Here is a 16,832-nt window from a genome sequence, read left to right on the forward strand (position 1 = left end):
TCGTCGAATTGATCTGAAAATTATGAGAACTTTCGCCAATAAGTCTGCCTCTGGTAATAATACTACCAATTCAAACAACAACAGCAATCCTACCACAACAACAACAACCACTAAAAACTCCTATACTAACCCTCTCAATACAAATCCCATCACTGGTTCTAACAACTCTCAAAATATAAATACTTTCTCTAAAAATGTCTCAAATAACAATAACAACACAAATACTATAAACAGCAACACAAACTATAGAAGACAAAATTACCACCACCACCACCACCACTCCTCATCGAGAAATAACAGCCTAACAACCAACAACCCAAACAATACAAACAACTCTATCTCAAACCCTAACTCAATTCAAAACTCCCTTAATCGTCGTAATAACCAATTTAACAATAACAGCAATTATCAAAATATACAAAATCCAAATCAAAACTCTAATTCAACAAACACAAACTACTCTTCATCCAATCCCACCATCACTACTACCACATCCTCCTCCTCCTTCTTCTTGCCTAACAACACCTTTCCTTATTTCAACAACAACGACTTCAACATAAATGATCTCAACGACCACGACCTCCAACACATGAACGACCGCACAAACTACCTCTACTTTAAAAGTCAAAACTGCTTATCCATCGCAACTGTATCCTCTGGCGCAAGATATAAAGGCACCCTAGCCGTAATCAACCCATCTTCTTTACCTCTAGACATTGTCCTCAAAAAACCTGTCCAAATCGATCCAATTATCAACTCCTCCACTTCCTCCTCTTCCCTTAACGACTCCTTCATTAATGACTTGCCCGAAATCCTAATCATTCAATCAAAGGATTTAATGGACTTGCAGATTTTAAATGTAAATTTATCAAATTCGAATGATGTTATCACTGATAATAAATTGAAATTAGATCAAAATGATGTTAAACAAAAATTAATTCCAAAAGAGCTTAAAGATACTAAAGAGATTAAAGACACTAAAGACACTAAAGATACTAAAGATACTAAAGATATTAAAGATATTAAAGATATTAAAGATATTAAAGATATTAAAGAAATTAAAGAAATTAAAGAAATTAAAGAAATTAAAGAGATTAAAGACACTAAAGACAATAAAGACACTAAAGAGCTTAAAGACAATAAACAAATCACATTACCTGAAACATCTCTCGATAAATCGGAAAAAAAAACAGAAATCAAAAAACAACCCTCTTCATCAACTAATACCTCTTCTTCCTACAAAAAACATTCCTCCTTAATCTCCTCCCTACCTTCCTCTATCCCCCAAAGACCAATTCTTTCTAACAACTTTTCCAACAAATTTACCCCAAATTACGAAAAATCAAAATCAATGTTCAAAACTGATCTAGACATTTCAAAGAACATCAAATACAAAGAACGCGAACTCCAGCAATGGGTTCCCGACAACAGCAACGTCAACCTAGACCTAGAACTAGAATCTGAATCCTCCGGAATTATTCCCTCTTCTCAAAAATGGAACCAGTTCCTCACAAATGAAATCAAGTTCGGTATACGTCCAAGCTATAATGAAAACTTTTACACAACCGCAATCTCAACCGATGCTCCTGACTTCAAACAAAGATACGAATTTGCTCAGAAAATAGAAAAAGAAATCAAAAGCCAATCTCACAATAACAACCCCATCATTGCTGAAGATAGAGGCATCATCTTAGACAACATTGACTTGGATGAGGAAGACAAGTACTCCGGTGTTGATAGAAGAGGTGATGAATTAATGGCAACTTTGAAAATGGGTCACTCTCTTGGTAATACAAACAGTTTACCGTCAAATCTAATCAAAAAAGACTCATCTAAATACATCCCTCCAAAACAAAGAAATGAAATTCACAATCTAGATCCCGCCATTATTTCTTCAATGAAAGCTAATTCCATCAATAGAAATAACACTAATGTTAATAATAATAACAACTCAAAAGAAAATGCCCAGTTTAATACTTTAATATCAAAATTATCTCTTGCTCCAGAAAACAAAAATATAACCCCAGAAATCACAGAAATCGCAGAAATCACAGAAACTGCAGAACCTCCAAAAATAAACGATTCTGAAATTGTTAATCAACTCAAAAATGAAACAAAAGATGAAAAAGATATAAAAATCGAATCTTTGAAAGAAAAAAACATTGAAAATTTTCTATCAACATCTACAGTGTCTAAAGATACTCAATTGGTGGAAGAAAAACTAGAAATCATTAAAAATCCAACTGCAACAAACTCTGTTGTTTCTCTTTCTCAAGAAAACATTGATGCTGTTAAAATTTCCAGTTCTTCCTCTCCTTCATTAATAGAGACCGGTAAAAATAAGAAAAACGAAAAACCAATTAATAATGATAAATCTGTTAAACCGTTTTTGAAAGATTTGCCAAAGAGTTTACCAAAATCAATTCCATCCAAACCTGAAATTAAACATAATGAACACATTACTCAGATAAAGGCTGCAGTCTCAAGTGGACACAATTCATTAAACTATTTCAGAAATTCTTCTCATAGAAATTACTCTAATATTCATGGACATACTTTTAGAAATTTTTCGAATGAATCACTGAGAATCAATGCACAATCCGAAATTAATTCATTGAAAGAATTTGCTGCCACATTTAAAGTTCCACAAAAATTTCCAACAGATTTATTGCCTATATTATCCAAGGACAAAAATAAACAAGAAGAGATTATTAAAAAACAAATATCGGTTGGAAAATTATCCAGTTTTGCAAAGCCAATAACAAGTGATACTACGTCTGCAAGTATTTCAAGTGCTACAAGTGTTACTAACACTAATAGTAGTAGTTCCAATACTGCTTCTAATACTGCTTCTAATACTACTGTCAATGTTGTTACTAATAACAATAGTAATCAAAATTCGAATGTAAATCATAACACATCATCTAATACGATAATCAAACCTGATGTAAAATTGCCTGCCAAACCAAAGACATTGGGAACTACCAATAATAATAGTAATAATAGTAATAATAGTAATAATAGTAATAATAGTAATAATGGTAATAATAGTATTGTTTCTAATAACTCTAACAATGCTACTTCTAATACTAGTAATACAAATGCTAATAATGTTAATGTTAGTAATTCTGATAATGCCATTAATGCCATTAATGTTAATAATAATGCTAATGCTAATGTTAATGTTAATGTTAATGCTAATGCTAATGCTAATAATAATAACAACAACAACAATAATAATAATAATAATAATAATAATAATAATAATAGTAATAGTAATAGTAATATATCCTCTCCAGCAGTAAAACATATAAATAAATTCGGAAGAAAGGCAGATTTAAACCGACCAATTAAACTTAATCCAGCAGCAGCATCATTTACACCATCTACACCTCATTCATCACCAATGAACAATTTTAATATGATTTCACCTAATCAACCACATCAAAATCTTTCATCGCCAAATAACCGCGGAATGCATTATAGTAAAAGAAATATGAATATGAATGCGCATTTTTTCGGAAACAAAAATATAAAGTATGATCCAAATCGATCAAAAAATCTCAATGAAGATTTCAATTTGTTTATTGATGCGAAAAAGAATCATGGAGACGATTCTGGTCCAGTAATAGTTGAAAGGGCTTATGCTACTAATCCCACATGGGCGGAGACGTTGGAAAAATCGCATATATCATTATTTCCACCAAAGGAATCAGTGATTGCGCAGCATAAAAACCGATATATTTCCAATTACAACAATGGAAATAATCATCATCATAATCGTCATGCTGATAGTATACCAAATATGAATTCTAATATGTCGCCAATAATTACACCACAAATGGTGCCAATAATAAGAGGAGGTCCACCATACGATGGAGGCATGGGTGCACAGTATGGACCTATACCAATCAACTCGTTTGTGTCGCCAGGATACTCAGGATACGAAAGTTTTCCAGTTGGGGCAGTGCCGGTTTACAATAACATGAGAGGTGGAATGCCACCATATGGGTTTATGTCTACAATGCCCAATATGATGCCAATGGTGACAGATGGAGCCTTTATGCGTTATATGCCACAGAATGGATATATGCCAGGCCCTGGTTATAATTATGGGGGCAATATGAGAGGAAATGGGCCAGGATCCAACATGTCTCCTCAATCAGGATACTCAAAATACAATTAAAAGATAAGATAAGACAAGACAAGACGGATAAGATAAGATAAGATCAGATACTTTAGGCTGACAAAAAATAGAACATCAAAACGAAAAAACCTATTAAAAATGATGGGATATTGTTTACTTTACAGAGAAAGAAATGTGTTTTTTTTTTTTGATTGATTTCTCGGACTGGATGCTCTTTTCTATTGACAGTAAATAACACAACAGCCAACGCCATGATTAACGTACATACTTAGATAACTAGTGAAAAGAGCAATACTCAATAAACGCAAAATTTAAATAAAGTTCCGCCCACTCAAAAAAGTGAGCCTGAGAAAGTAGACTTGAGAAAGCGAACCTGAGAAACTCAGTAGAGAAGGCAATCCACCACAAACAGTACAAAATGCAGCAGAAGTCGAGCCAGTATCTTCGTAAGTGTTTCGAGGAAGGTGTTTGCACCAGCACAGTGTGCTTTTGAGAGCCAGAAGTACTAACACGCTGTGGCAGAGAGAGTGAATCAGAACACAGAAACCATCATCAACCGATTTTCCAACATCATCAAACTATGCTCGGTACGTATGGAGTGCCCCAGAGAAGAGAAGGACATCGAACATCGAACATCGACTAACACCAGCACCAGAACCAAGTGATCTCGATGGAGGACGATGAGTACGACCACGACTACATGGAGGATCGTCCTGAGAACAAGTCCCAGGAGATGGTCTTGACTGATCTTTTGCAGATGGAAACCGACAGCACCACCATCATCCGGATGATTGAGGAGCTCTTGACGATAACTAGGGCGTTAAAGGAGTCGTGGATCTTGAACCAATTGCCCAACTCAGTGGAGGATGGACTCGAGAAGAGGCAGAGCAACGAGAGCTCCATCTGCACCAACCTTGACGCCAGGCTCAACGAGTTGCTTTCTAGGATCTGTGAGGTGGAGGACAGCTACACCACCATGGACAACTACGTGCTCTTCAGGGAGAACTCCAGCTAGATTACGCCAGGGCACTTCAGCTACTTCAACAGCTACTTCACTTCCATCACACTCCAATGCTTCACTCATAGGCAGCAAGTCACCGCCTATTTTGTGGCCAAAACAGCATGCGCAGATGGGAGATATCTATCATTTACCACGTGGTACATGTGACTTTGTGTGGATAATTGCCGTGTAGTACCCGCAGTATCAGTATGGGTTGAGCACTTCTGGCCACATTTGAGCGTGTCTGCATTAGGAGCGCCACTGCCTCTGAGCTTACCGCAGCTCAGTAAAAGCTCCTTTTTCTCTTTTGAGCTGGAGGATATAATGCTCTTCCTCTTTCTTTCACTGTTCAGAGATAATTGCTGCTAACCACCTAGACAATCACACTCAAAATGGCTTTGGAAGATCTTATTCGTATGTCTGCGCTGCTTTTATTTTCTTCTTGTTTTTCCTGTTTTTATAACACTAAAAAAACAAAAAAACCCTTACTAACAATTGATGATCCTATCAATCATAAACAGTTCAAACTACTGATGAAGCTCAGATGACCGATAACTGGGAGGACATCCTAGAAGTCTGTGATCTTGTTAATAATGATCCAACCGATGGTCCTGAAATCGCTATCAAAACTTTAGGCAAGAGATTCATGATAAATAATGCAAATATCTTATTACGATCAATAACTTTATTGCAGGCTCTATCCGAGAATTGTGGTTCAAAAATGAAGTTTCAAGCTGCTTCAAAAAACTTCACAAACTTATTATACGATAATATTATATCAAACAAAAAGATTCATATTACTATTAAACAAGAATTAATCTCTGTTTTAACCCAATTATCACACTCTTTTAAAAATGATCCCTCGTTGCGTTTAGTCGATGATTTATTAAAAAAAATCAAAAAAAAGCACCCTGAGTTATTCCCAAATAACAACGCCAACTCTGCTTATGCTCCTTCTTCTTCTGATGGTCCCTCGTTACCTCAAAAGGATCAAATGCAAGAAGCCGATAAAGCTCTAGAAGATGATGAATTAAAAAAAGTCTTGGAACTATCTCTCAAAGAGTATAATCAAGAACAAAGCTGGAGAACTAGTTATACTAAATTTCAAAAACCTGTTGAATCAATCAAAAAATCAAATGATGAATCGAATTTAAATAATCAATTCAAAGACCTATTTATAAATGACAAATCCCAATCCCAATCTCAATCTCAATCCCAATTGCAACCAAAAATTGAACCGGATTTTACAAATGATCCATTTTCTAAACCTCAACATCAACATCAATCTGAACCTAAACCCGAACCTGAACCTGAACCTGAACCTCAACTACTAGTACAAGATCTGTCGGTTTCTGAAATAAAAGCTGAAAATACTGAACCCTTATCTCCAGCTGTAATCACCCGTGTTAAAGCGCTCTACGATTTAATTTCTGTCGAACCAGACGAATTATCCTTTAAAAAGGGCGATACAATCATCGTATTGGAATCAGTTTATAAAGACTGGTGGAGAGGTTCATTGAATGGCCAAATCGGTATATTCCCATTAAATTACGTCTCGCCAATCAAGGATCCTTCCCCCGAAGAATTGTTAAAAGAAAACAAAATTGAATCAGATATTCTAAAACAATCTTCTAATATTGAAAGACTATTAATTAGATTAACAACCATCAACAATGAATCGGAAAATAACCAACTCTCTCAACAGGAATTTATCAAACTAATTAACGATCAGAGCCTCACTGATTTATTTAACAATCTAATCTCTGTTCGTCCCAAATTAGGTAAATTGATTGAAAAATACTCCGAAAGAAAAGATGGTTTGCTTCAATTAAATGAAAAACTAATGGAAAGTGAAAGAATTTATAATGATTTAATGGATGATGCAATTAATCAATTTAAAACACCTGCTTCAAAGAAATCAATGACCTCAGGCCAAATTTATTCACAGTATACTGGTTTTGGTCAGCCACAACAACCACCATCTCAACTACCACTTCAACCACTATCCCAAAAATTACAGAGTGACCCTTATAGTGTTAATAACTCAGGGCCAACTCACATTCAACCTCAGGGAACATCAGTAAATAACCCATTCAACTATTATCTAGGAAACACACAACAACCAAATCAACCAAATCAACCAAATAATTATAAATTTCAATATCCTTCAAATGTTGCGGGCTCATCTAACTCTACTGGCGGCAGTATCTCTAATCCATATCAACAAAATTCTCAACCATCACAATCGCCACCACAAACCCAACCTCAACCACCAAATCCCATTACTATGAATAGTACTGGAGGATTCCAAAGTCTTCTACCAAACGTTAATCCTAATTCTACTGGTGGACGTCCAGGAAATCACCCAAATACAATAAATGTTCTACCGAATACAACTGGAGGATATCAAGGCCCTGGTCCTAACCAACAATCACAACCACAACAGCAACAGCAACAGCAACAGCAACCACCACTACAACAACAACATTTTATTGATCCTCACACATCTGGTGGATATACACGTCCTCAGAATGCACCTCCTGGTTATAACCCAGAATATCAAAATCCAGCACAAACCATTAAGCCAGTTGCTACTGGATACAATGCAGGATACCAACCACCAAGTCAAGACCAACAATCTAACTTATCACTTGGACCAACACCAGCACCATTGGCTCCACAACACACTTTTAAACCATATCCAGACATGAACCAATTTGAAATCAGTAATCCATTAAAGGAAAACAATGCTGGCGGTTCTACAACTCTACAAACTACTCTGCCAGCTCAACAAGGAAATGGCAGAAAGGGAAGTGCACCATATCCAACCGACGTCAGTAAGTTTTTTTAGGTAAATTGGAACTCATTAATTCCTTTTTTTCTTATTTTTCTTATTTTTCCATTTTATCTGTCGATGAACTCTATAGTAATAGAATTAGTTCCCAAATAGTCATTTCCGTTATTTAATTAGTTTAGGTTAGTCAGTTCAATAAATCAATGCTTAGATCAATACAGTTTGTAATGTAGACACAGACATGCAGTTGTAACATTCTTTAATGTTCATGTTGAGTGTAATCTTCTTCAGATCATTTCAAAAGACAATTGGCAAGAACATTACATGAATCATAAACTCAAAACCGCAGATAAGGGACCGGCTAGTAAGACACTGTCTCCCAGCCCCAACTGCCGGCATCCGCTTCCGGAGACAGGCGCTGGAGACCCCAAAGCACCCAAAGCAGAGGTTTTTGCTGCCTGTGGTGCAAAGAAGCCAGATCCGGTGGTGTGATGCGCTTCCAGGCGCTCCTCCAGCGTGGTCTGCCCATGGAGACGCGCACAGACCCCTGCGCACAGACCCCTGTGCACGTCCCACAGCGTGCACATGCACCAATGCATGTGAGACACAAAGCGTGCGCTGTGCAGTGCGTCCCGAATCAGACTGCTGTAGGCTGGATGCAGGATGTGTCTGTCCCGGATCCGCCATGTTTGCGCAGGGAGCGAGGGCGCTGGGGAGAGGTCTGTGTTCCATCCCAGAGAAGCGAGCAATAAGCTTGCGAGTAACATTGGATGTTGATAACCTTTTCAGAGCGATCTTCCAACAGTCAAAGCTATTAAAGCTATTGTGGAACACAGCAGCAAGAATACGACATTTAAAATTCCCTACGACTCAAAGAAAAGGATCATATTTCTTTCTGATAATACCGGAGTGCAATACTGTTTGATTACTGGGCTTTTTCAAGAGACAGAATTTTCAATGATATATTAGCTCTTCTCTCACTTATCTTCCAGCTGTTCATTACTGTTTCTATGCTGCTCTTTATTTGAGCCAAGTTTTGTGCAAATTACTTATTATCATAGGTTATCCCATAGACTATCACAGACTATATCACAGACTATATCACAAATTATACCACAGATTATATTTGTAAATTATCCAATTATACTATTCTCATAGAAAAATTGATATCTCACAATGACTGATATGATGTCTGAGCAGGAGTACGTTCTTTGCCATAATATAATAACTACAAAGATAAAGTCTTTGAATCATATGCTTCATCTGTATGTGTATTAACTCCATTAATCTTTAATTATCTTCTTTTTTTTCTATTAGATAAGCTAATATTAACAACCAGCTCAATTTTTTTTATTTTTATTTGTTTTTACCATTGATTTTAGACAGCATGGTGGAGTTTATTTTATGAATGTGATATATCTATCAAAAGAACATATCAAGATTTTAAACAATAATTTTCCTCTAATTTCAAAAAAACTCTTGAAATTGGGTTTGAAATTAGGTACTTTACTTAACTATCCCATCAATAATAATAATTTAAAATTTTTCTTGGAAAACTTTTTAAATGTCCTAAATCAATTTAATTCTCTTTTAATCAAAAATCAAAATTATCTCAATGTAAATACAAATACTAATAACAATTCAATCTCTTTAAACCATACCAATAGTTATTCTAATTTGAATTCAAATTCAAATTCAAATTCAACCTCTTCCAATTCAAATAAATATAAACCTAATATTTATAATCATAATAGTAACAATAACTATAACTATAATTATCATTATCATCACAATAATAACAATGCTACTAATTCCCATTCAAATCATTCAACTAGAACTAATAGCGTCAATCTAAACATTATTCAACTATCAAACAATAATACAATCGATAACATTTTTTCTTTTATAACCTTGTTAAAAATCCTTATAAAAGTATTTATAAAAATCAATTTTCATATAAATGATCTATATAAAGATTCACCTATTCAATTTAATCAAAATAATCAAAATAATCAAAATAATCAAAATAATCAAAATAATGTCAACTATCAATTAAACTCAAACTCGATAAATCCTAATTTCAATTCCCAAAATCAATCCCAATCTCAATCTCAACAAAATCTGCTAAATACTTCAAACTACAATAATAACTCAAATTATAATCATACCCCAACTACAGCAACCGCCAGCTCTACCACTCTCAATTCAAACTCCTTAAATTCTTACAATTCAAGCTCGGCGCTATCTTCTTTTAAATCTTATAATGAAAATCCTCACAATGAAAAGGATGCTTATAATCAATTCAATCAATTTAACCAATTTAGCCAACTGAACCAATTTAACCAACCAAAAATTGATATCAAAAATATGATTACTTATAAATTATTAAATGAAATTGATAAAAAATTAAACACAAATTTAATATCCCCTGTCATTTCAATTATAAAACAAATTAGTAACAAATTAATGAACGAACAAATGGTTTCAATTGCTAATATTTTGAACGATTTTTAAGTATCCCAATTATTATTCTTATTATTCTCACTTATTTTATTATTATTTTGTTTGAGCTTTAATTTATTCATATAGACTTATACCATTTACTATTTACCACTTTTTCTTCTATTATTGGTTTTATTTTTTAGTTATTTTTTTTATTTTTGTTATTTGTTGTTGTTGTTTGTTGTTGTTTTTTTGTTTTTTTTGTTTTGTTTTAGTTTTATCATCAATTTATAGTACATTTGTCAAGGAACTACAACAAACCATTACTTAATAAATAATCATTAATTTTTTTATTTTTGTTTTCACTCATAAATGAATAAGATATATATATATGTGTATAAGTATATAAATTTAAATATTGTGCTGTGTAAATTGAACCAAATCAAAGTAAATCATCTCCATATTCTATCAGCTATTTTGGACCATAATAGATTTGCAAATCTTCTTCCTAACATTTTCCCAACTAATGGTAATACAATAAAATTAACCAAAGCATGCAATTGATTCAAGCTTTCCTCCCATTGTACTTGAGAATCATCGTCTTCTGTGAAATATGTTAATGTATCATTATTACCTTCTGTTTTAAAACCTCGCTCTTCAATATTATTATCTTCACTGTTGTCATTATTAATTTCATTGATTTTATCTAAATCGCTTTTATGAAGACCTTTTTTCTGTTGATTATCAAAACTAGAATTTAATTTCAAATTGATATCATTTGGTTCAGATTGTTCAGGAAGTTTTAACTTGATCGATGGAACACTGTTAGAAATATCACCCTTTTGATTTTGATTATTCAAATTTAAAGCTGGGCCCAAACCTGAGATTGGGTTGGAATCTGAATCTAAACTTGAGTTTAATGGTTTTGGTGAATCAAGCGTTTCGTTCTTAATATCGTCTTTAATACTGCTTTTGAGGTTATCCCCAAATAGACTTATCGACTCATACTCATCTTTTATTATCCTTGAAATCGAGATGTCTTCATTATCATTGTAATCGCTGACACTCATTTTCATCTTGCCATCTTTCTCGTTGCTAGGAGTCGTTTCATTGATAATACTACCACTGGCATTGCTATCATACTCATCATCCTCATTTAGGGGGTCGTTAGAGAGAAACTTTGGGGTGTTGGGGTTAGAAACAGTAGACATATCTTCAGTAGACTCAGTATTCTCTCTCTTCTCGCAATCCACAGAACTTTTTTGCTGTTGTTGTTTGCAAATCCACAACCAATAACTTCATCTGTTCCAGCTGGAGAAACGCACCAATTCAATTTCAATCAATTGAGTTCCAAACCATGCGCCATAATCAACACAGCCACACTGGACACCCGCCGCATACAAAAGAAGACCACCAGTGTGGAACACTTCTCAAAACGGACACTGAATATAATGACTTTGGAGACAGCTTTGCAGGTATATTTTGCTGGCTTTGGAGTGTCTGTTTTGAATTTGCAATTTCAAAAGACAATTCGCAGGAATTGGTGGTTGTGTTTGTTGGTTGCAATGGTGGAAAATCGTTGTATTGGCTGGTGTCGAGAAGCTCAATGGCCGCTTTTTTAATCTGGCTCTATTTCGCTCCCAGTTAGAGATCTTCAACCAAACTCTATTAGTAACGCTAAACAAGCGTTAGAGGCAATAAGATTTGTGCTCAAAATTCTTTCCATCGTTTTAAATGTTGATTTATTGTTTTACTGTTCAATTTAAATAGGCAAAAATTGCGATTTCTATAATCTCGTTTACAAGTTGAGATATTTTGTTAATTCTCTGTCTGAATTACAAATTTTGGTTTTATCATATATCAGCGCTAAACTTATAATTTGAATAAATTTTATATATATAAAAGGGTTCCTTGATCTGTTGAACACTAAAATTCAATCAATAATTTGTTTAATTTGGAGTTGCTAATAAACCTATTGAAATAAAACTAGAAATCATCTAAAATAATATAAAATAAATTCTAAATTAATATCTACAAAAATAAAATAAATAAATAAAATAAAATAAAGTAAAGTAAAGTAAAGTAAATTTAAATAAAAAACATATAAAAAGGAAAGCAAGTAAAATAACCAGGCAATGAAAACAAATCAAAAACTGAAATAAAACATTTTTAAACAAAACAGCATTACAAAAAAACTTTCAACCACTAAAAATAAAATAAAAAATAAAAAGAAAACCCTAAAATCATTCATAAACATTACTTAATATTTTCAAATAATCATTATAATCTTTCCTAAAATAATTTTGTTGATTCTGGAGTTGGCATTGATAATGTTGACTTACTTCTCATTCTTTCCTTTGGCGTTTGTTCATTAACTTTTCTGAAATTGTTGCTGTTAACCGTATTTTCATTAAATTGTTCTTGATTTAAAATATCATTTTCAATAAACGCTGGGCTTCCTAATTCATTTTCTACATTTTCATCAATGGTCGAGGGGATTAACGATGTTCCTTGCAATCTAGTTTTGATTGCAGCATTTAATCTTGAATGTGTAGCAATTGATGGTTTTTCGATCCTAGCTCCAGTTCTATTAATCCCATTGGTTCCGCTGATTCCATTGAACCCCCCACCGTTAATCTGAGCATGTAATAATCTCATGGCAGGATTATTCAATGGTTGAGGTACAGTATTTCCATAAAGCATTGGAGGATATCTAAATTGGGGTTGAATTGGTTGAAAAAACATTGGCTGCTGTTGCTGCTGCTGCTGCTGCTGTTGTTGTTGTTGAATCTGTTGTACCTGCTGTTGTGCTTGTGTTTGTTGAGTCTGTTGAACTTGCTGCGTTTGTTGTAATTGTTGTGCTTGTTGTTGCTGTTGTTGTTGAGCTTGTTGAGCTTGTTGTTGGATTAACAATAAAGTAGCCAATTGATTATTTGGATCATTAAGGTTTCCATAAATGTTAGGCAAACCCATATTAAGATAAGGAAATAAAGCTGCATTGTTGGATTGTCCATTTAGTCCAGTATTTGCTGCATTTGCTGCAGTTAAATAAGAAAAGGCTAATGGATTTGAATATGGATCTTGAATTCCTATTTCTCCAGTTAAACATTGACCTAAAAATGGATAGTTATATGAGTCTTGATTCAAAATTTGAGAAGCATGTGTTTGAGCCTGGATTTGAGCTTGAGCCTGGGCTTGAACTTGTGCTTGCGCTTGAGCCTGAATTTGGGCTTGAACTTGAGCTTGAACTTGAGACTGTAGTTGTGCCTGATTTAAAGCCTGTGCTTGTGCTTGCGCTTGAGCCTGAGCTTGTGCTGCTGCTAAAACTGCTTCTAAGGAAAAATCATTTACGGATTTTTGGCCTGTTAAATTCAAACTATCTAATTCGGCAAAAGAAGAATCTTGATTGTCAATAGAAGTACCAGATATAGACGTAGTTTTAATTTTCTCAGGTGGAGTATTTTGAGGTGTTGTTTTTTCTTTATTCTGCAATGAAAGATAAGTGTCATTTTCATTATTTTTAAGAATTTCGTTGTTATTTTGAGTGATATTAGTGTTGATATTGGGAGTGTTGTGGATTGAATTAAGCTTATTAGCAGGATCATTATTGTAAATGTTATTGTCAATGGTATTATGATTGTCATTATTTCTAGAGATGTTGCTGGTAAAAACAGTTGTATCATTGTTAACACGACTAAGGTTGTTATTGATGTTGTTGATAGTACTGATATTGCTGTTGGTGGTAATTGGGTTACGGTGGGATAGAGGAAGAGGCGGTGGTGGCATTGAAGGAAGAAAAGGAGAAGATTGATTAATCAAATAATCTTCAGTTAAAAAGTCATTTGAATTTGTTGGAGGATTGAAAAAAATGGATGGATCAAAGTTGGAGGGAATTTGGTTGTCGATGATTTCGTTGATGTAATCATTTTTGGAAATATAATCTAAAGGAAATTCATCATCGAATTCTTGATTTTCATAAGCGTCAAAGGATTGATTTAAATCGGATAGAGGATTTATATAATTGCTGTTGTTGTCGTTATTGTTGCTGCTGTTGTTGTTGTTATAAAAATCGATGTTTGGATTATTTACGGGGCCAGCTAGATTGATTGTTGTTTGATAAGTAGTTTGTTGAGTGGAAGGCAGAGTTGAAAGTTTATTGTTATCATCTTCATCATTTTCATCATGTTGAAAGGCTTTTAGGGTTCTCTTTTTAGCATCTATGTGATTATTCAACTGGTCAAAGAGAGATTTTGATTCATCATATTTGAAAGATAAAGCAGGTTCATAGGAGGATTTAGTTGTTGGGTTTTGGCCAGTGAATTCTCTTTTTAGGTCTCTTTCTAGGGCATCAGCAAACAATTTATCATGAGGAACATTGAACCAGAAAAAGACTTTTTGTTTTTTCTGTGTTCTTAGACAAGAATTCTTGTAAAGAAATTGCAAGAAATCGGATTTGGGAGGTTGAAGAATTGCGTCAGTGTCACATTTGAGGTTTCTTAAGTCAGAAAAGACACCTTCTTCGAATTTTTTACGATCAGTGACTTGCCTACCAAATTGTTCAAACCTATAGACTAGACATTTGACAATGTCAGTACCGGTGATATAGTATAATTCATTCCAATAGACACAAGAGATGAAACCTTCATCGTGGTTTAAGTAGTATCTTCTGATTATTTGGTATTGTTGCCAATTTGCAGGGGCAGTTAAGAGGAAGAATTTTAGGTCATCAGTTAGCCTTATTCTTTGTTCGATAGACTGTATTGAGTCTTTTGGATCTAAGGAAGATGATGGATGATTTGGATTTGAGACTACTTTATTATTTGAGATATTGTTTTGATTTGAAATATTATTTTTATTTGAAATATTATTTTGATTTAAATCAGTTTCTTTTAGATCTAAATTTTGAGATTTGTTATGAGACAGAAAGGATTGATTTGTTGAGGGAGAAACCAATTTCAATGTTGAATTTGGAATTGATTGGGAGGAAGAGGAAAAGGAAGAAGAGGATTCCGATTTAATTGTTGTAGTGGTTGATATTGGAGACATTAGTAAAATTCATTTGATTGCTGAGTAGAATGAAGATAAAAGAAATTGAATTGAAGGGTAGATACGGTAGAATACACGGAACTTGTACAAGATAGAGATAAAATAGAGATAAAATAGAGATAAAATAGAGATAAAATAGATAGAATAGAGTGGAATGGAATAGAATAGAATAGAATGAAAGATTAGATATTAATAGAGATGATTGAAAAGGTGTATTAGAGAATAGCGAGATAGACGAGAAAAGAGAGAATTCAGATTTTTGGGAGGGTTTTGGTAGATAAGATCTGGTATAGTATAGAGAGTGATGGTGTCAAAAAGATAGAGGTGGACTTGGAAATTGGATTGATTTGAATTGATTTGGATTGATTTGAATTGATTGGATGGTGAAAAGAAGAGGATCAAGATAATAAGGAGTGAATATAAGGAATGAATATTATTTGAGAGAGTGCTAGAGACAAAGTAGGAAAAATAATTGGTGTTGTTTATTTTATTTGAAGAGATTTGTAGAGGAAAAAAGAAAGAAAAAAGAAAAGAATTTTAAAAAAAGCAAATATAATTTTTTTTATATTTACTGGATTTGAATAAAAAGAGAGGGAAATAGACTTTAAACAATAATATTGATAGAAGAATTAAGATTGAAAAGAATCAAAAGATGAATTTAAATTCCTTTTTCTTAACAAAATGCAAATTGAAAGTGCTATGGACTGTGAAGAATATAACGAGAGCTATTTTTAAGCAATGGAGACGAACAATAAATGGTATTGTTTGTGATTTTTCGGGCGGGCAAAGAATGTCCAGAGCCGGCGCGGGCACTGCTCTTCCGCCCCGATAGCACAGACCTCCCGCGCGCGTGGTCCGCTCGCACCCTCGTACACGGACAGTCGCGTGATCGCAGAGGCGCACCCTGTCCGGACACAGCAGGTCTGTGGCCAATACGCAGCGACGAAACCACAAAAGCTGTGAGGGTTCTCGGGGGCAAGTCCGGATAGGACAGGCGAGAATTCTGGGGCAGCAGATTTGGAAAATGCAGTCCCACAGTCGGAAAAAAAGCAGCAGAAACAGCTCGAGGCCTCTCCTAGTGGAAAAACCAGAACTGTTTTTCTCTTCTCCGGCGGTTTGAACCAGGGCCCTCTCGCGGCACGCTGCAAAAGCGCGGTGTTTCAGAATGAGCCCAGCTGTTTCAGACTCCAAAGCTGAAACAGCCAATTCCCCAGCGAAACCAGCAGCACGGATCAGGCTGTGTACGGCCTTCTGCTCACGTAATCATTCACGTGAGAGGTATGGTAATTACACGTCACGGGTGCAGTTTCCAGACCGTCGGTGTGATTTTCTGATCACAGTTTGGAGAAAACGTAGAGAAATCTTAAAAAATTTGCAGGAGTATAAAAGCACCGGTTTTCGCA

The 16,832-nt window shown here is 34.5% G+C and overlaps 5 protein-coding genes across 5 annotated transcripts; 3 read left to right on the forward strand and 2 right to left on the reverse strand.

The window, feature by feature from the left end:
• Window positions 1-22: 22 nt before the first annotated feature.
• Window positions 23-4,186, forward strand: PBP1 (Pbp1p; the record flags this gene model as incomplete). The annotated part of the gene is made up of 2 exons (XM_020191647.1): window positions 23-3,190; window positions 3,332-4,186. 2 exons carry the CDS (start codon window positions 23-25, stop codon window positions 4,184-4,186), a joined length of 4,023 nt encoding a protein of 1,340 aa, XP_020048728.1.
• A 139-nt stretch (window positions 4,187-4,325) lies between these two features.
• Window positions 4,326-5,636, forward strand: SRB6 (Srb6p). The gene has a single exon (XM_020192827.1). The coding sequence runs from the start codon at window positions 4,818-4,820 to the stop codon at window positions 5,160-5,162; it is 345 nt and encodes a 114-aa protein (XP_020048729.1). The 5' UTR covers window positions 4,326-4,817; the 3' UTR covers window positions 5,163-5,636.
• On the forward strand, window positions 5,540-10,455 carry ASCRUDRAFT_7001 (ESCRT-0 subunit protein HSE1; the record flags this gene model as incomplete). The annotated part of the gene is made up of 3 exons (XM_020191737.1): window positions 5,540-5,561; window positions 5,669-7,988; window positions 9,324-10,455. 3 exons carry the CDS (start codon window positions 5,540-5,542, stop codon window positions 10,453-10,455), a joined length of 3,474 nt encoding a protein of 1,157 aa, XP_020048730.1.
• A 281-nt stretch (window positions 10,456-10,736) lies between these two features.
• On the reverse strand, window positions 10,737-11,933 carry MIM2 (Mim2p). The gene has a single exon (XM_020192828.1). It carries the CDS (start codon window positions 11,592-11,594, stop codon window positions 10,836-10,838), a length of 759 nt encoding a protein of 252 aa, XP_020048731.1. The 5' UTR covers window positions 11,595-11,933; the 3' UTR covers window positions 10,737-10,835.
• Window positions 11,934-14,691: 2,758 nt separating this feature from the next.
• Window positions 14,692-15,141, reverse strand: ASCRUDRAFT_17540 (STE domain-containing protein; the record flags this gene model as incomplete). The annotated part of the gene is made up of 1 exon (XM_020189492.1): window positions 14,692-15,141. A coding segment is annotated over one exon (450 nt), but the record flags the coding sequence as incomplete, so codon positions are not given.
• Between the last annotated feature and the right edge of the window lie 1,691 nt (window positions 15,142-16,832).

Source organism: Ascoidea rubescens (genome assembly GCF_001661345.1).
Source record: "Ascoidea rubescens DSM 1968 unplaced genomic scaffold ASCRUscaffold_3, whole genome shotgun sequence".
Classification (NCBI taxonomy): domain Eukaryota; kingdom Fungi; phylum Ascomycota; class Saccharomycetes; order Ascoideales; family Ascoideaceae; genus Ascoidea; species Ascoidea rubescens.